Source organism: Mauremys reevesii, linkage group 7, assembly GCF_016161935.1.
Source record: "Mauremys reevesii isolate NIE-2019 linkage group 7, ASM1616193v1, whole genome shotgun sequence".
Classification (NCBI taxonomy): domain Eukaryota; kingdom Metazoa; phylum Chordata; order Testudines; family Geoemydidae; genus Mauremys; species Mauremys reevesii.
The window spans coordinates 564,536-584,893 of NC_052629.1; the positions used below are offsets into that span (position 1 = coordinate 564,536).

A 20,358-nucleotide genomic window follows, 5' to 3' on the forward strand; every position below is an offset into this window, starting at 1 on the left:
CCAGCCCCCACAGGATGCTACCATCTCCTCCCTGCAGAGACCACCCCCGCACCAGGGACACCACACCCCTGCCCCACAGGGACACCCCCACCCCAGCCCCACATAGATCAGGCCTCCCCCCCGCCCCCGATGCTACCACCTCCTCCCTGCAGAGACCATCCCCACCAAGGGACACCACAACTCCTGCCCCACAGAGACCATTCCCCTGGGACACCCCCCCCCCAGGCCCACATAGATCAGCCTCCCCCGCCCGCAGGTGTTACCACCACCTGCCTGCAGAGACCACCACCCCCTGGGAGACCACAACCCCTGCCCCACAGAGACCAGACCCCGAAGGATGCTACCACCTCCTCCCTGCAGAGATACCCCCGGGACACCACAACCCCTGCCCCACAGAGACCAGACCCCCCCGAAGGATGCTACCACCTCCTCCCTGCAGAGACCACCTCCCCCCGGGACACCACAACCCCTGCCCCACAGGGCCCCCCCCAGACCCACATAGATCAGCTCCCCCCCGGATGCTACCATCTCCTCCCTGCAGAGACCACCCCCTCCAGGGATACCACAACCCCTGTTCCTCAGAAACCAGCCCCCCAGGGACACCCCCACCCACATAGATCAGCCTCCCTAATGATACTGCCACCCCCTCCCTACAGAGACACCCCCGGGATGCCACAACCCGTCCCACAGAGAACAGCCCCCACAGATCCTGCCACCCCTGCCTCTCAGAGACCAGCCCCCCACAGATCCAGCTCCAACCTTGCCCAGACACCAGACCCCTAGGGACACCTCTGCCCCACAGATACCAGCCCCCCCCAACACCCCTCCATCCCACAGAGACCCAGAAGGGCATTGCCACCCCTGCCTCAACGAGACTAACCCTGGGGACGTCACCACCCCCAGCACACAGACACTAGCCCCCTGGGGCTCCCCCACCCACATTCCATCTATAACAACCAGCCACTGATGCTAAACCCTGGACCATGAAGCAGCCCCCACTTTTCTGGGTGTGTCCCTGCACCATCCAAGAGAAACCCCTGGCCCTGCCCTAGCTCCTGGCTGGGTGCAGGGCAGGCAAGAGGTCCCTGTGGAGGCAGCCCAGAGATGGGGACTCACTTCAGCAGCTGGGGGCTGGCAAACACCAGAAGGTCGTGCACCACCTTGAAAGCCACCGATTTCAGGAGGTTCCCCGCAAAGGTTCTGATCAGGGCCTTGGCCAGCCAGGCTTTGGGGTAATCCCCGCTGGGGCCACCCACATCCTCCTCCTTCTTCCGCTTCGGCCGCTTCTCCTCCTAGACCGGAGCCAGCATGTGAGAAAGGGAGCTGGATCAGACAGGCATCCTGCCAGCCACCCCACCCTGGGTCAGACACCCCACACAGGGACCCCCTCCCAGCCCAGAGGTCCTTCCCCAGGACAGGTGTCCCCACCCGCCCAGGGACCCTTCCCTGGGACAGGTGCCCTGCACAGGTGTAAGGCCCAGTCCTGGATGGCAGGGAGGCAGCATGGGATGGTGGAAGCAACGGGTGCCCGGGAAGGGGTGGGGGAGCTGCAGGGGTTAGTGCTTGACAGGCTCCTACCAGAGACTTGGGGCTGGTTCCCGGGGCTGGGAGGGAGGTGTGGGCAGCACAGAACCCCAGGGGAGAAGGGGCTTCACAGCCCCGTGCTTAGACCCTCAGCTCATGATGAAGCAGCACAGACGGCCCAGGGAGAGGGGAGCTGTGAGACAGGCCTGTGCGGAGCTGGTGAGGGGAGCAAACCTTAAGACATGTGGGGCATCTATTGTGGGCTCCCTCCAGCCCTCCTCACTCACATCATTGCAGAGTCAAAGCACCAACGGCCTGTGCCAGGGACAGAGTGACCCGGCGCCACAGCCCCAAGTCCAGCTCAGGAGGCAGCGAGGGAGTTACCAGCACTAGGATATCTTGGCTCTGAGCCTTGCCGAGCCCATTCCTGTGGTCTGGGGCTGCCTCGCGCAAGCTCCTCTTGCAGCGCCGTCTCTCCAGCTCCCGACGGGCCTTCCTCACCTCGGCCCTCATGTTCCTGTCAAACCTGCTTAAGATTTGCTGCGTTTTCACATTTTCTTTCAAGTCCCAGAGATCTTCCATCTCCAGGGGTTTGCGATAGCCCTTCAGAACCATCCTGTGGGGCAGGGAGAGCCTCTGGTCAGCAACACCTTCTTCTGCACACTCCTGCTGCCTGTCCCTCACACAGCGCCAACACTCGGGGTCACCGGGCGCTGGAAGCTGAGTCCACAGTGTCCCAAGCAACCGAGCTGCCTCTGGGGTGCTGAATCTCACTGTAGTGCAAGCCAGGAGCGACTCATTTCACCCGCAATTCCTCCCACCCTGCACCTCCTGCACCTGGCAGACAGTGATACTCAGCAGAGTAAGAGAACAGGATCTGAGCAGAGCTTAGCCTCACACAATGCCCTCCCTGCCATCCCAGCCCTGGGCTTGCCACAACTCACACCGCTCTGCCGGAGCCCCTCAGTCCCAGCCTGCAACCCCCCGCTGTTCCCACCCTGCTTTGCCTACCTGCTGTACCAGCTAAAGGTGATAGAGCTCAGGAAGGAGGCTGTGACTTCTGGGTTCTAGGACACAAAGAAAGAGGAGAGTCTGTTCACCACAGCTGTGTCTGTGGCAAGAGCTGACTCGTCTCTGCCTTCCAAGGTGGAATCGCGGGGGCCTCACACTGAGGCAAAGGGGATGGGCCACAGCGAGTCCCCCAGAGCACATGGGGCAGGTCTGGCCAGTCCTGGGACCTGCACAGGCTGAAGGGCAGGGGTTGAGAGCCCTGCAGGGCTGAAGTGTAGGGACTCTCTCCACCTGCCTGGCCCACACTGAGACCTCACAGACACTGTCTCACGACCCCGGCCCCAAAGATGGGTGGAGATGGGATCTTGCTATGGAGCCCATGTGCCACCGACCAGCCCCTCTGTGATGAGGCACCTTGTGGCATCCTCTCCCTCCCCCAGCCACCCGCAGGGTCTACAGTCTGTGCTCACCCCAAAGCCCAGACTGGGGCACAGAGCTCTCACCTTCTTGGCCATTTCCTCTGTTTCTGGGGCGACATCCGAGAAAGCAGAGATGATCAAGAGGAGGAGCTGGAGCCCATATGAGATGAGGAAGAGGCTGAACCGTGGCAGGTCAGGAACCAGGCCCTGTGCGGGAGGAAAGCCCTCAGGGATAACTGATGGCACCTGCAAGCGAGGTACAAGCCCAGCCTGGACCCAGGGACGACCAGGAAAGTGAGTGGGGCTAAGGCTGCCGGAGCGTTTCCGCTCAATCCCTCATTTCAACTGCTCCTGAATTCCTGGAGCTGTCTCCTTTCAGCCCAGGCCCCTCTAGACATGACCCCAGGGGCACGCATTGGGGTGGGCAGAGCTGAAGCCCTATTGGAGGAGAGATAGGAGTGATTTCTCCTTTACCCCCACTCACGTTCCCCATGGGTGCTTGCTCACAGGGGGCTGCAGTGCCCCAAAAGCTGATGCTAGTTAACAGCCCACAAGGAAGGGGATTTTCCTGGGCCAGACCCTGGCCCTCTGGGAGAATTGGGAGTGTGAGGGATTTCCCAGGGGCCCTTGCGTGCGGTCCCCGTTGCTCCTCACCAGCAGTGCCTTCCGGACCAGTGTCTGGAACGGGAACACCCCACAGAGCAGAGAGAGAATCCAGAAGAGGAAGAGTGGTCCAGAGTCCCTGTGCTGGTGGAAGCGCTGAGTGTCATGGAGCAGCAGAACCAGGCACTAGGGAGAGAGTGAACTGGGTCAGAGCAGGGGGTGCAGGGAAGCTGGTGTCAGAGGAACCCAGGACAACGTAACCTGGGCAGGGGGTAGGACCCCAGAGGCTCATGACCTGGAGATTATACATGGGCCCCAGGAAGGCACAGATGCAGAATCGGGCTCCACAGTATTGGCTTCTATTTAAAAATATGATCCAAGTGTAACTGATTGTGATGTTATCTAATTAAACTATGACCATGTAGATCATTGTTATATATGGAGATATACCTCTCTCATAGAGCTGGAAAGGACCTTGAAAGGTCATTGAGTCCAGCCCCTGCCTTCACTAGCAGGACCAAGTACTGATTTTGCCCCAGATCCCTAAGTGGCCCCCTCAAGGGCTGAACTCACAACCTTGGGTTTAGCAGGCCAATGCTCAAACCACTGAGCTGTCCCTCCCCCCAATTGTTGCTACCACTGTTATATAACTGCAACAAACCTTGTACAAACTGTGGCATGTAAGATGTCTATGGAAAGGTTATGATTCGCTGAATAGGATTACGCTATTTGCATGCATGTATCATTTTTGCATCTGAAGTAATGAGTATTGGCTCTATACCTGGATTCCTAATGTGTTTGCTTCTGGGAAATACCAACGAGGTGTTTACCCGGCACATTGTGAAGGAACTATTCAAGTTAAGTGGCTCATCAAAAGGACACTTAACTCACAATGGAAGACGCCCATCTACACTGAATGGACTATCCTTCCGTCTGGGTTATAGGTAATGGCTTCTTCTGTGACTAAGAGAAATCAGGCATGGACATGTGACTTCAAACTCCACCTTTTACCTGTAATTTTCCACTAGCTGTGCTGAGGGCTTTGTTTGAAACAATGGATTTCCCTCTACATCGCAGAAGCTATAAAAAGCTCTGGAAAATCTCCATTTTGCCTCTTGCCTCTGGCTAAGCAGGTACCGGTCCTTCAGGGACTCATCAAAGACTTAACCATCCATGCCCAGCATATGCCACAACGGCTGTATGCTTGCCATAAAAAAAAAATTAAACAGTTAAAACGTCAATTGGCTGTGCGTTCGGTCCAGGTGACGAGCCTTACGGGGGAGAATTCGGGTAATCCTTGTAAGGGCTTTAATCTCTCCCTTTATAAGAAACCTCAATTTTGGACCAGAACCTTGTTGCACCCCTATAGTGGCCCTCATTAAGACTGAGGAGGGGTCCAGCAGGTGAAGGGGGAAAAGGTCGTATGTATGGCACCCCCACCTACAAGGAGAGCACCCTGTGGGGTGATTACAAAATGAATTACAAAATAAAAGGAACCAGGAGGGGTTGGGGCTAGTTAAGGAGCCCACCCTCCTTGCTAAATTGGTAGTGGAACAAAGCCTGTGCCCATGGAAAGAAACGGGTCAACAAAAAAAATAAAAATAAATAAATAAATAACTCGGGCCCAAACAAGCAGGCAGGCAACAAATAAAAACATTAAAAAACAGGTTAAAAGCCTTGAGGGCATAGTGCCAAAAGTTAAAAAAAAAAGTAAGTGCAAGCATAAGGATTTTAGGTCCCTAAAACAGTACTTAAAATGGTAACATCTAAGTTAATAAAGGTGTCATTTTAAAAAATAAGCAAATAATTAAAAAAAAAAAGTAAAAAGTTAACTCTGTAAATGCTAAAAAAAACTAAGCAGTTAAAGGTTGTAAAAATGTTTTTTTTTAAAAAGTATTGGTTTCTTTGCATCCATTCTGAAGGAAAAATGGGCCCTTTTCCAAAAAAAAAAAAAGTCTAAAAATAAGCCAGGCACAAAAACAATCTAATTTAAATAATTTGACTATAAACAATTTAGTCAAATGTGCTAAAAAAACACAAGGGGTGTCTATTGGAACTTAACTGCCCCCAAATAAGTATAAATGTCATCTATGTACAGCTGTGTAAAAATTAAAGCACTGCAAGGGGTGTTAAAAAAATTGGTTTTATTTTTAAATAATACCACTAAAATCCATTTAAATATTTCATTCAAAGTTGCAAAACCAAAAAATGTTTTTTGCCTGACAGAGGTAACTAGTATTGTTTGGTATTTAGCATTTAACCCTTACTGGGTAACTCAACGCTTTACAAAATGTAAATGTTTTAAAATAAAGACCAAAGTTGTGGCTGCAGCAGGGCAGTCAAAGCCAAAAAAAAATAAAATATATATACATACATTTGTTTTTTGGTAATAAAAAAGCAAATAAAAGCTGTATTAAAAAAAAAAAAGAAAACCAGTGCCCCACACAAACCCTTAAGGTGGCTCTGTGTAATCAAACTGTCACTTTGCTAAGGGTACATAAAAATTCTGTAAGCACAAAAAAACAACAACCCAGTTACACCTTATGTAAAATTAATATGGCTAATGTTATAAAAAATAAATTATAAAAAAATGTGCATTTTCCCCAAAATATGTGCAGTGTATATAAAATTCAAAAATATACCATGCTACTTAATTAAAATCCTATTAGGGCTCCAAAAGGAGCCACAATAGGTTGTATTTTCCTTTTCAAATCACTGTGTGTTTGCGAAGCAGAAGTTAAAAGTTAAAAGTAATCAAAATTCTGGTGAAAGTTGATTGTGTCCCTTTTAAAACAAAGTCTCTAAGCTGCTAATAGCTTTAAATCCAAAAGCAAGCCAAAAAGCGTCTAATGCAAATTACCTAACTAATAAAGGTAAAAGACATTAAAACCTGGCCTGCCTGTAAAACAAACATAAAAAAATATGGGGGTAATTCCTCTGTTTTGCCTAAAATCAGCAAGGGTATTTGTAACAAATATATATATATATTTTAAGTAGTAATCTGCCACCCTCAAAGGGGTAAAAACATGTTCTTTTGTCTTTCAAAAAATCAAAAAAAGCTAATACTAGCTGAAGAGCAACCCAAAATACCATAAATCTACTGTCACAATAAAAATTGTGTTTTTGTTCCATGTTTTGTCTTGTTTTGTTTGTCTTGTTGCTAGCTCTGTTGTGTATTTAAAAAAAATACTGCCAAAAAACATCCTCAGGTTGTAAACACCATATTAGGGGAAATTGGTTTTAAAGCACAGATATGGAAAGTTAGCCCACTCCTCATATGGCACGTAAAATTCTTCTGGCTACCTCAGACCTCAAGCCAGTGGGCTGGGGAGGGAGGGAAGCTATTAAACACCAGAGGTTGTACTGAGTGGACTCCTCAAAAGTGGGTGTGCTTGTCCTGGCCTGTTGCTCCAAAGCCCTGTAGAAAAAACATTTCCCTAAAATCCTCATGTGGGATAAATTGAATAATAAAACCAAAGTACTGTATAATGGGCAATGTGCATGTGTTAATTCAAAAAAAAAGTGTTTTAAAAAAATGGTAGTGTTAGCAACCCACTAGTAACAAATGTAAATGTAATGTAAGTACGGTGTTTACCAATAATCACATTTACCGTTTGCCACAACCAAAAAAGTCCCAGCTTTGCCCAGTTAAAAAAAAAGCTATGTAAAACCCATAAAGGCTGCTTTAAATTAAAAAAAGGCCAAGTGTGTAAAAAAATTGTTGTTAAAAACATCTGAAAATGACAAATTAAAAACAAGATAATGTTGCAAAAACTAAAAAAGCGGCCCACACCTTAAATGTTAAGTAAATGGGCCCGTATCCCATTGTAAAACGACCTCTCTCCAGTAGTGTACCAGCTTCAACTACCGGGCAAACTAAAATGGGCGCATGCCAATCAATTCAAAACAAGTTTCTTCCTAGGTTTCCGGTCATGGCATCGTGGGCCTCGGTTGTGGACCAGTCACCTGTCTGGACCATCAGGGTTTCCAGCTATCCATGGGATTATCTGGATAATTATAATTTTAAAAAGGGAGAATACCTACAAAGGCTCTCCCTGGCTCAAGCTGCTAACGGGGCCCGAGCCACAGTGTGGCGCAAGGCTGGAGGGGAGGTGCCTTGGAGATGGTGCATAATCGGAATAGACACAGAAGGGTCACAGCAAAATACCTGGTGGGTGGCCCTAAACCTTCCCTGGATCCCAAGGGGACAAGCCCTATTCCTCCTCTGGCAGCCTGGAGCGAAAGCAAAATAAAAGGCCCTTTGGCAAGTAATAACAATCCCTAATCCCTAAATGCAATATTGTTGTTGCAACCTCTTAAAACCAAGCAAACAACATCGATGACGGAGGCCAGGAAGGGCTGTACTGGAATAACTAATAACATAAAAAAAAATTGTATGTGCCTCAGTTTCCCCACTAGGTGCACTTACATTGTTCTTTTTTCCCCCCTTTTGCTTTGTTAACAGGACAAGGCAGAAATAGCAAAAGCCCAGGGACACCCTGAACAGGAGTGGTGGAACTGCTCTTGTTGCTTCAGGCGTGCAAAATCCTTCATTGTAATGCAATGTTTTTCTGGGTATTCTCCAGGGGCAGCCCCCGGCCGAGAGCCCCCGGTTCCCTGGCTCTGCATATCCCTTCCGAATTGGGTCCCGGATGGGATTAACCCAAAAAATCTCCATACCCCGCCAGGCAGCCCCAAACGGGACAACGTTACGTCCCATCACCCCACCAGCAGTGGTGGCAGATGTTACCTGCCACCACCAAATGGGAGGCAGCCACTCAACCCTGAATCTTCCTAAATGCCACCCTAAAAGCTTTAAACATTTACCTCCCCCTAACACGCTTTCAGGTCCCAGCCTTCCTGCTTAATTGTAGCGGGGGGCCACCCTCCAACTCACCCTCCTCAGGCATACGCTGTCCTTGTCGTCCCCACCCCGCAGAAAAGACAAACCATAGCGGGCTCCTTGTGGGATGGGGCTAATTCAGCAGTCAATGTTTAAAATATTCAGCAGGGGGCCATAAAAAAACAAGCGGTCAAGACAATTAAAAAAGGCCATAAAACTGGTCACAAGTGCAGATCTCACCCACCTGACAGTGGCCACCTCCGCCCTCAAACAAACTGCCAAATTGGCCCTCCACACGCGGAATACCTTGCAAAAACTAATTAAAACCATAATTAAGGCAAAAAACCAACTAATATGGAACTTCATTCTTCGGTGGCAATTCGGCGGCCAGTCCTTCCCTCCGAGAGGGACTGAGGGACCCGCCACCAAATTGCCGCCGAAGACCAGGACGTGCCGGCCCTTTCCATTGGCCGCCCCAAGCACCTGCTTCTTTTGCTGATTGTTGTGTATGTAGAAGGCCAATAGTAACATCAGCCGCCATGTCAGAGGGAGGGTAAAAACCAAAATGGTGACTCCTCACAACAAGGGGGGGACTGTCACAGGCCCAAGGACTCTCTCCCTCAGGGGGTCCCATGGGGAGGCAAATCAGCACTGTATGTTGCTAACGCCATTGCAAGTATCACAAGGCATTTCAGGGAGGGCCAAAGGTGTAAATGTAAAATAAAAAGTTCCTTGCAGGCTGCAAAAAGCCAAAAGGGAAAAAAAAGCAAAAAAGCAAAAACCGGGTTAACTCGGCACTTCAGCTAGCTCCATGTAAAAATAAAACAGTGGCCACGGCCCAAGGTCATGGGCTAAACAAAAAATCTACAGCTGCCCAGCTGTAAAAAAACAAAAACAAAAAACAAAACTGAAGGTAAGCAAAGCTGCACAAATAGCAGCAAAACCAGTAAAAGCAAATAAGGCAGTGATGGTGAAGGCCAACAGAAGGAAAAACAAAGTCTCCAGAGCCGGTGTGTTTTGGGCAATCAAAAAGGCCACAGCAAGCCAACTGAAACTAATACAAAAAGCACCAGGCACAAAGGGCCCTAAATGACAACACCCCAAAAAACCCCAAAACTTAAAACCCTCCCGAGAGCCCAAGCAAGGCAAAAATTACAGCAGACCCCGGACGACCTGGGCCCAAAACAGAACTCCCGTCCACCCTTCCCCCTCTTCTTACATTACACCCAGGCTTGGCCAGCCGTGAGTAGAGCGTGTGTGAGTATGAAAGTGGGTTAGGTCTTGGGGCACTAACACTTTCTTCCTTCCTCTAAGTAACGTGGGAAACACCCATCACTCTCCGCTGTTATTTTATTATTTTGTTAATAAAGCTTTAAAATTTAAACCCTTGGTATGTTTCATCATCTCCTCCCCAGACAATCCTGTGGACAGCCTAATCACCTGATGCCTCAGGCAGATTGGTAACTGAAATCTGTCACAGCATGCAGTGGTCTCAGCGCATCTTTCCAGGTGGCCATGCCTGCTCCATGCACCAGGCGATCCCCAGTTTGGAGCAATGCCGAGCTGCTGGACCTCATCAGCATTTGGGGAGAGGAGGCAGTGCAGTGACAGCTGCGTTCCCGCCGTAGGAATTATGATACCTACGGACAGATTTCACGATGCACGACAGAAAGGGGCTATGACTGGGACACATTGCAGAGCAGAGTCAAAGTGAAGGAGCTGCGGAACGCCTACCACAAGGCACGGGAGAACGGCCGCTCTAGTGCTGCGCGCGTGAGCTGTTGGTTCTATAAAGAGCTGGACGCGATACTCGGTGGTGATCCCACCTCCACTGTGAAGGCCCCTGTGGATACTTCGTTGGCTTGTGTGCCAGTCAAGAGTGAACCAAGCCAGGAGGAGGCAACCTTGGACAAAGAGGGGGAGGGGGACCCAGAGGCAGAGCATGACTCGGAGGTCAGAGATGCATGCAGTCAGGAGCTCTTTTCTATCCCGGATGAGCCTAGCCAGTCACAGCAGTCAGATCTTGGCGAACAGGAGAGGATGCCGCTGGTAAGTGGCTTTGATTGGGAGAATTGCTGAAGCAAGTTGTTGGGGGCAGGAGGGTTGCAGAAAGCAGCCTTGTCTCCCAGCACATGCCTAGTCTGAGCAGCAGAACAGGCTGTTGATAAACTCCCTCACTTCACAGGAATCTCCCTCAGAGATCTCCAGGAAACTCTCGTGGAGATACTGGCCAATGGCAGAGCTGCTTTGTTTCTTGCCCCATTAATGGTAACTTTTCCGTGCCACTTTGCCGTGATGGGGGAGGGGGGGAGGGAGGGACATTGCTGCACATAGGCGAGCTGCATAGGTGCCAGGGCGGAAGCCGCAGGCTTGGAGAAGACCCTCTCTTGATTCCCTGCTCACTCTCAGCAGTGAGATATCTTCCATAATGATCACCTCCTGTGGAAAGTGTGGGGACAGGAATGATTATCAGGCCCCGCTACAGTGCTGGCTCTCCCCAAGTGCCCAAGAGCCACGTACCCAGTGTACAGCAGGGTCCGGGAACAGTGATTTACCCTGCCCCTGTGGCTACTCACCATTTTGGGGGTCTTGTGGCTCATGTGTGCCTGCCTGGGGTCAGCCAGTCAGTGACAGGTGTGTGAGTACTGGCTGTGTTTTAAAGCACTGAATCAGTGTTGTCTGTGTTGCAAACAATACTGCTTCTGTAAAATGTTACATTTAAACTTCACAGAGATGACCTTGGAAGAACAGCCTCCCTCTTTGTTATCGGCAGCAGAATCATAGAATATCAAGGTTGGAAGGGACCTCAGGAGGTATCTAGTCCAACCCCCTGATCAAAGCAGGACCAAACCCAACTAAATCATCCCAGCCAGGGCTTTGTCAAGCCAGGCCTTAAAAACCTCTAAGAGAGGAGATTGCCCCATCTCCCTAGGAAACCCATTCCAGTGCTTCACCACCCTACTAGTGAAAAAGTTTTTCCTAATATCCAACCTAAACCTCCCCCACTGCAACTTGAGACCATTACTCCTTGTTCTGTCATCTGCCACCACTGAGAACAGTCTAGATCCATCTTCTTTGGAACCCCCTTTCAGGTAGTTGAAAGCAGCTATCAAATCCCCCCTCATTCTTCTCTTCTGCAGACCAAATAATCCCAGTTCCCTCTGCCTCTCCTTATAATTCACGTGCTGCAGCCCCATAATCATTTTTGTTGCCCTCCACTGGACTCTTTCCAATTTTTCCACATCCTTCTTGTAGTGTGGGGCCCAAAACTGGACACAGTACTCCAGATGAGGCCCACCAATGCCAAATAGAGGGGAATGATCGCATCCCTCGATCTGCTGGCAATGCTCCTACTTATACAGTCTTCAAATTGCTGCTTCAAAGCATCGCTGATCTTTATGGCCCCACACTGTGCCCCTCTAATAGCCCTGGTCTCTGGCTGGTCAAACTCAGTCTCCAGGCACTGAGCCTCTGCGGTCCAGTCCTGAGTGAAGCTTTCACCCTTCCCTTCACAAATATTATGGAGCCTACAGCATGCACATATAAGCATAGGAAAATTGCCATCAGCCAGATCCATCTTCCCATACAGGCATCGCCAGTGGGCTTTTAAATGGCCAAATGAACACTCTGCAGTCATTCTGCACTTGCTCAGCCTGTTGTTGAACCACTCCTTGTTGCTGTCAAGTTGCCCCGTGTATGGCTTCACGAGCCAGGGCATTAAGGGGTAGGCGGGGTCTTCCAGGATCACAATGGGCATTTTGACTTCCCCTATGGTGATTGTAGTGAGGCGGTGTGGCTTCCCTCCGCCCCGGAGGAAGAGCCCAGCCGGAGGCCCGAGTGGGCGGAGCTAGTGAGCTCTGAGCCCGCCCCTCAACGGGTCAGGTGGCGACCCGGAACTATAAAGGCCGGCCCTCAGAGCTCAGTAGGAGCCCAGCCACCGGAGAGAGCAGACGTCCCTAGGGGAGCTCGAGACTGGGAAGCTCCTGCGGCCGAAGGCAGCCGCCCAGACTGGCCAGAGCTACCCTGCGCCCGCTACCCGGAGGAGTTGCCAGACCTGCCAACCAGCCCCGGCCGTGACGAACCCATGCTCGTGGACCCTGCAGAGGCCGACGTCAGGACCCAGGTAGGGCCCGAGGGGGAGTACGGAAGTAGCCCGGGGGCAGCCGACCCCAGCCTGGCTGCAACATTACCGGAGCCTATGTCAGTGTGTTGTGGCCAGGATCCCCACTGACTAAGCAGCGAATCGTCAGCCGCTGCTAGGGCCCCGGGCTGGGATGCAGTGGAGTGGGAGGGCCTGCGTCCCCCCTGCCACCCCATTCCTGTGTGGCAGACTCCCCCTCTCCCTGGCCTGAGGAGGCCGAAGCCTGTTACTGTTGCTCAGCCCTGCCTGAGGGCCTGAGCACTCTGACTCAGTGTTTGTTGCCCCACCCTGACCTAGGGCCAGGGCTCATAACTGTTGTTACGGCTCAGCCCTGCCTGAGGGCCTAAGCCTCCGGACCCCACAGTTGTTGCCCTGCTGGAGCCGGGGCCAGACGTAACCACCATGCAGCTGACTACTGCAAGGGCTACCGAGGGAGACCCCAGGCTGGACTATTTCCCCGGACCCATCGGTGTGTAGTGAGCCGGCGTGGCTCCCCTCCGCCCCGGAGAGGGTCGAGCCCCGTTGAACTCTTGTACAGTGATCTTCTGGTCAGGGAACAAAGTCTCTGCTTGCAGCTTGTTGAACAGGCCAATGTTCCGAAAGATGCATGCGTCATGCACCTTTCCAGATCAGCCTGCATTAATGTCTGTGAAACGCCCACGATGATCCACAAGTGCCTGGAGAGCCACTGAAAAATATCCCTTGTGATTAATGTACTCAGTGGCTAGGTGGTCTGCTGACAGAATTGGAATGTGCATGCCATCCATTGCCTCTCGGCAGTTAGGGAAGTCCATTTGTGCAAAGCCATTCACAATGTCACGCATGTTGCCCAGAGTCACGGTCTTTCGCAGCAGGATGTGATTAATGGCCCTGCACACTTCCATCAACATGACTCCAACGGTCGACTTTCCCACTCCGAACTGGTTAGCAACCGATTGGCAGCAGTCTGGAGTAGCCAGCTTTCACAGTGCAATCGCCAAGCGCTTCTCCAGCGACAGGGCAGCTCTCATTCTCGTGTCCTTGCGCCGCAGGGCTGGGGCAAGCTCATCACACAGTCCCAGGAATGTGGCTTTCCTCATGCGAAAGTTCTGCAGCCACTGCTCGTCACCCCAGACATGCACCCTACGTGATCCCACCACTCAGTGCTTGTTTCCCGAGCCCAGAAGCGGCATTCCACTGTGGTCAGCACCTCTGTGAATGCCACAAGAAATTCCCACTGAGGAATACACTAAGGAACTGAACCATCTACTCAGGACACTCCCTACACTAACACCGGAACAAATCAACATACCCTTAGAGCCCGGACCAGGGCTATTCTATCTACTGCCCAAAATCCACAAACCTGGAAATCCTGGATGCCCCATCATCTCGGGCATTGGAACTCTCACTGAAGGACTGTCTGGATATGTGGACTTTCTACTGAGACCCTATGCCACCAGCACTCCCAGCTATCTCCGTGACACCACTGATTTCCTGAGGAAACTACAATGCATTGGTGACCTTCCAGAAAACACCATCCTGGCCACCATGGATGTAGAGGCTCTCTACACCAACATCCCACACGCTGATGGAATACAAGCTGTCAGGAACAGTATCCCTGATGATGCCACAGCACAACTGGTTGCTGAGCTCTGTGCCTTTATCCTCAGACACAACTATTTCAAATTTGATGACAATATATGTCTCCAGATCAGTGGCACCGCTATGGGCACCCGCATGGCCCCACAATATGCCAATATTTTTATGGCTGACCTGGAACAACGCTTCCTCAGCTCCCGTCCACTCACGCCCCTTCTCTACCTACGCTACATTGATGACATCTTCATCATCTGGACCCATGGGAAAGAGACTCTGGAAAAATTCCACCACGATTTCAACAGCTTCCACCCCACCATCAACCTCAGCCTGGACCAATCTACACGGGAGGTCCACTTCCTAGACACTACGGTGCAAATAATTGATGGACACATTAACACCACCCTATACCAAAAACCTACCGACCGCTATGCCTACCTTCATGCCTCCAGCTTCCATCCCAGGCACACCACAAGATCCATTGTCTACAGCCAAGCACTGAGGTACAACCGCATCTGCTCTAACCCCACAGACAGAGACCAACACCTACAAAATCTCCACCAAGCATTCTCAAAACTACAGTACCCGCACGAGGAAATAAGGAGACAGATCAACAGAGCCAGACGTGTACCCAGAAGCCTCCTACTGCAAGACAAACCCAAGAAAGAAACCAACAGGACTCCACTGGCCATCACATACAGTCCCCAGCTAAAACCCCTCCAGCGCATCATCAGGGATCTACAACCCATCCTGGAGAATGATCCCACACTTTCACAGGCCTTGGGTGGCAGGCCAGTCCTCGCCCACAGACAACCTGCCAATCTGAAGCATATTCTCACCAGTAACTGCACACCGCACCATAGTAACTCTAGCTCAGGAACCAACCCATGCAACAAACCTCGATGCCAACTCTGCCCACATATCTACACCAGTAACACCATCACAGGACCTAACCAGATCAGCCACACCATCACCGGTTCATTCACCTGCACGTCCACCAATGTAATATATGCCATCATATGCCAGCAATGCCCCTCTGCTATGTACATCGGCCAAACTGGACAGTCTCTAAGGAAAAGGATAAATGGACACAAATCAGATATTAGGAATGGCAATATACAAAAACCTGTAGGGGAACACTTCAACCTCCCTGGCCACACAATAGCAGATCTTAAGGTGGCCATCCTGCAGCAAAAAAACTTCAGGACCAGACTTCAAAGAGAAACTGCTGAGCTCCAGTTCATCTGCAAATTTGACACCATCAGCTCAGGATTAAACAAAGACTGTGAATGGCTTGCCAATTACAGAACCAGTTTCTCCTCCCTTGGTTTTCACACCTCAACTGCTAGAACAGGGCCTCATCCTCCCTGATTGAACTAACCTCGTTATCTCTAGCTTGCTTCTTGCTTGCATATATAAACCTGCCCCTGGAAATTTCCACCACTTGCATCTGAAGAAGTGGGTATTCACCCACGAAAGCTCATGCTGCAGAACGTCTGTTAGTCTATAAGGTGCCACAGGATTCTTTGTTGCTTTTACAGATCCAGACTAACACGGCTACCCCTCTGATACAAGAAATCTCGTGTCACAGTTAGTACGCGTGGCAAGATCAGTGTCACACTCCTCTTGCCTTTGTAGTTTAAGGAATAAATCCACTGCCACTTGTGATGTGTTGGTCAGTGCGAGCAGCATAGTGGTCAGCAGCTCAGGATCCATTCCTGCAGCCCAAAAGAGGCAGGGCGCGCAGTACACAAACTGTTGAAAGATGGCACCAAATGCAGACGGAAGTGCAGGGGTTGCTGGGATGCAAAGCAATGCATCACGGGGCATTGGGACAGGACCCAGGATGCCCCACGACCCCTTCTGCCTTCCCATATGTCTTAGTGGCAAAAGAGAAAGAGGTGCTCTCTGGGATAGCTGCCCAGAGTGCACCGCTCCAAATAGTGTTGCAAGTGCCGCAAGCGTGAACACGCTATTGTGCAGGCACTCGTCAGTGTGAACACACAACAGCGATTTCTCTTCAGCGCTCTCTGAGCAGCGCTGTAACTTTGCAAGTGTAGACGTGCCCTTAAGTCATCAGTTTATTCCATCACTGCTACAAGGTTGATCCAAGAACTCTGCAATTATTGTATGTATTTGATTCCTTTAACCAATTTTAACCCTCACCTTTCTTTCTTTTTATAAATAAACCTTTAGATTTTAGATAATAAAGGATTGGCAACAGCATAATTATTGGGTAAGATCTGGGTTGTATATTGACCTAGGTGTGTGGCTGGTCCTTTGAGATCAGAAGAACCTTTTATTTGATAAAATTGGTTTTAAAGAACCACTTATCTTTAAGTCTAGTGTTTTTGGTGGTGATACAAGGACTGGAATGCCTAAGGAAACTGCTTTTCTGACTTCTTGTTAGCCAGTGTGGTGAAACAGAAGTTTACTTTTGTTGCTGGTTTGGTATATCTTATGGGAGAATAACCACCAATTTTGGGGTGTGGCATCTGCCCTATTTCTCAGCAGTTTGTCTTGAATTTGGTATTCTCAGTTGTGACCGATGCTATGACCACTGCTGAGTGTGCAGGGAGCCTGGAACCATCACTCACCAGCCCTCCAGCTGAATGATGGGTTCGCTCTGGAACCTAAAGGTGCACATTTACATTTCTATATTAACTATTTCACTTCTGCCTGTGTTAGCAGACACAGCTAATCAGTGTGCTGCTCCCACAACCCACCTGTCCCCTAGGCTATGGCCCCGCACTGCTAGGGAGTTTTCCTGAGATTCAGTCTAAACCTCTCTTTACTGTTTCCTCCCCTCACCCCAGCTCTGTCCCCTTGATGACCCAGCATGAATTCAGCTGGTGGCAGGCATGGCAGTCTCTTACCCATGTCACGGTGTACAGAGCAGGGTTCGTGTATTGGACAGCGGGGTTCCTGCTGGCAGGAGTCGGGTGGGGGTACTGGCCAAAGTCCTCTGCAAGCGTGAAGACCAGTTCAGCCACTGCTGTCAGTAAGAGTAATGTTGTCAGCGCCTGGGGGAGAGCAGCTGTTAGGAGTGACACTGGCCTTGTCCCTGCCTGTTGGGCTACTGGGGAACACAGCCCTAGGTCTGTCAACACACCGGGGCATTCCCCACCCCATTCCCCAGTACATCCCTCCAGCCCAGGGCATTCCCCACCCCACACCCCATTAAACCCCATTACATCCCTCCAGCCCAGGGCGTTCCCCACCCCACACTCCATTAAACCCCATTACATCCCTCCAGCCCAGGGCGTTCCCCACCCCACACTCCATTAAACCCCATTACATCCCTCCAGCCCAGGGCGTTCCCCACCCCACACCCCATTAAACCCCATTACATCCCTCCAGCCCAGGGCGTTCCCCACCCCATTCCCCATTCCATCTCTCCAGCCCAGGGCGTTCCCCACCCCACACTCCATTAAACCCCATTACATCCCTCCAGCCCAGGGCGTTCCCCACCCCATTCCCCATTACATCCCTCCAGCCCAGGGCGTTCCCCACCCCATTCCATCTCATTCCCCACCCCTGGCCCCAATCACTGGATTACATCCCTCCACCCCTGGCCCCATTATCCCCCTGGTTCTGTAGGGCCATAGGATGCTGTACCTGCTTGGTGAGGTAGATTTTGGTTAGAGATGATTTCTTGGTCCTGGGTTTAAACATGGGAAGAAGCTGCCAAGGAGCCAAAAGCCAGAGAAAGCCCAGAGGGATCCAAACAAGCACGGTCTGTTCGAAGCAGAGCGGCAGGTCGGGCTGGGGCGCAGCCAGTAAGGAAGCGTTCTGGGCAGGGGACAGCGAGAGCAGAGTCACTCGGAGTCACACCACAAACTCACCAACATTCCCTGCCCGCCTGCATGCACCCTGCCATGCGTCTCAGTGCCTTTCCCCCTACACACCTCAGCCTTCCCCTGCAGGCAACCTGAACCCAAAACATTGAGAGCACCCCTCCCCCTTCACCTGCCCGACCCCTAACTGCCTCAGCACATCCCTCCCCTAATCACGCACCCAGCCCCATATACCCCACAGCACCCCTCCCCCTTCACCTGCCCGACCCCTAACTGCCTCAGCACATCCCTCCCCTAATCACGCACCCAGCCCCATATACCCCACAGCACCCCTCCCCCTTCACCTGCCCGACCCCTAACTGCCACAGCGCATCCCTCCCTAATCACGCACTCCAGCCCCATATACCCCACAGCACCCCTCCCCTTCACCTGCCCGACTCTAACTGCCTCAGTGCATCCCTCCCCTAATCACGCACCCAGCCCCATATACCCCACAGCACCCCTCCCCCTTCACCTGCCCGACCCCTAACTGCCTCAGCGCATCCCTCCCCTAATCACGCACCCAGCCCCATATACCCCACAGCACCGCTCCCCCTTCACCTGCCCGACTCTAACTGCCTCAGCGCCTCCCTCCCCTAATCACGCACCCAGCCCCATATATACCACAGCACCCCTCCCCCTTCACCTGCCCGACCCCTAACTGCCTCAGCGCATCCCTCCCCTAATCACGCACCCAGCCCCATATACCCCACAGCACCCCTCCCCCTTCACCTGCCCGACCCCTAACTGCCTCAGCGCATCCCTCCCCTAATCACGCACCCAGCCCCATATACCCCACAGCACCCCTCCCCCTTCACCTGCCCAACCCCTAACTGCCTCAGCACATCCCTCCCCCTAAACACACATCCAACCCCATATACCCCACCACCTCCCCTTCACCTGCCCAACCCCTAACTGCCTCAGCGCATCCCTCCCTAATCACGCACCCAGCCCCATATACCCCACAGCACCTCCCCTTCACCTGCCCGACCCCTAACTGCCTCAGCGCATCCCTCCCCTAATCACGCACCCAGCCCCATATACCCCACAGCACCCCTCCCCCTTCACCTGCCCGACCCCTAACTGCCTCAGCGCATCCCTCCCCTAATCACGCACCCAGCCCCATATACCCCACAGCACCCCTCCCCCTTCACCTGCCCGACCCCTAACCCCTCAGAACACCCCTCCCCCAAACACACCCGACCCCTAACCCGTCAAAGCACCCCCTCCCCTTAAACAAACCCTGATCCCCAGAGCAACCATCCCCCTAAACAAACCCTGACCCCAAACCCCTCCCCTAAACACCCTCTCAACTCCTAAGCCCTCAAGGCACCCTTCCCCATCAGGGCTGGTTCATCCCAAGCAGCAGGGAAAAAAACCAAAAAAACTATTGAGCTACCGCAGAAGTGCAGCCGAAGAGGAAGACAGAGTGAAGGACCCGCTGCCGAATTGCCGCAGAAGACTGACGCAGGACAACTGAGCTGCCACCGAAGTGCCGCCAACGGACTACGGCCCCTTTCTATTGGCCGCCCCAGGCACCTGCTTCCTTCGCTGGTGCCTGGAGCTGGCCCTGCTCCCCCTAACATACACACGACCCCTATCCCCTCAGAGCACCCCTCCTACACACTTGTGCAATAAATATGAAATTCAAGAATTAGAGTTAACTTAAATTTGGTAGGAAATAGATCTGTGCTGTAAAGAAAGGCCCTGAGTAGCAAGTAGAAGGAAGGCCTTGAAAATAATGAGCTGCCAGGCCAGAAGGAATGAAGTAGGGAGGACGTCTTGTTCAAAGAATAACTAAGGAGTAAGGGGAAGTTTCTAAAAAGAAGCCTCTGGTGATGGGGGTGACTGTAGATTATTTTATATAAGAGAAAAGTAATCTCTCTTATAAGGAGCCAGCATGGCCCTTCCCAACCCCACACACTAGTGTTAAAGCCTGTGTGAGCCCAGAGAAACTGTGGGGCAGCAAGGAGGGAGGAAAGGCCTTGAGGAGAAAGGTGGTTGTAAATCTTGTCTGGATTAAAACTGGAGCCCTCGTCCCCCTGTGCAACCCCTGACCCCATCTGTCCCCCGGAGCCCTCGTCCCCATAGACACACACCCTGACCCCATCCGTCCCCCGGAGCCCTCGTTCCTCTGCTCACCCCCAACCCCATCCCTCCCGGAGCATTCATCCTTCTGCCCACCCCCGACCCCATCCCCCTATGCACCCCCAACCACATCCCCCTGGAGCACTTGTCCTCCTGTGCAACCCGACCCCATGGCCCCCAGAGCCCTCGTTCCCATAGACACACACCGTGACCCCATCCATCCCCTGGAGCCCTCGTCCCTCTGCTCACCCTTGACCCCATTCGTCCCCTGGAGCCCGCATCCTTCTGTGCACCCCCAACCCCATCCCTCCGGAGCAC

The 20,358-nt window shown here is 52.0% G+C and overlaps 1 protein-coding gene across 4 annotated transcripts in view; it reads right to left on the minus strand.

The window, feature by feature from the left end:
• The window catches only part of ABCC2 (ATP binding cassette subfamily C member 2), a 53,020-nt gene that overhangs the window by 31,947 nt on the left and 715 nt on the right, over nt 1-20,358 (minus strand). For all 4 annotated transcript variants that reach the window (XM_039546446.1, XM_039546445.1, XM_039546444.1 and 1 more), the window contains exons 2-8: nt 17,735-17,908; nt 16,993-17,139; nt 3,609-3,743; nt 3,039-3,161; nt 2,536-2,591; nt 1,909-2,140; nt 1,117-1,292 (exon numbers count right to left, since the gene is read on the minus strand). In XM_039546446.1, the coding sequence (XP_039402380.1) occupies nt 1,117-1,292; nt 1,909-2,140; nt 2,536-2,591; nt 3,039-3,161; nt 3,609-3,743; nt 16,993-17,139; nt 17,735-17,908 (1,043 nt within the window). The remainder of the gene's footprint in view (nt 1-1,116; nt 1,293-1,908; nt 2,141-2,535; nt 2,592-3,038; nt 3,162-3,608; nt 3,744-16,992; nt 17,140-17,734; nt 17,909-20,358) is intronic.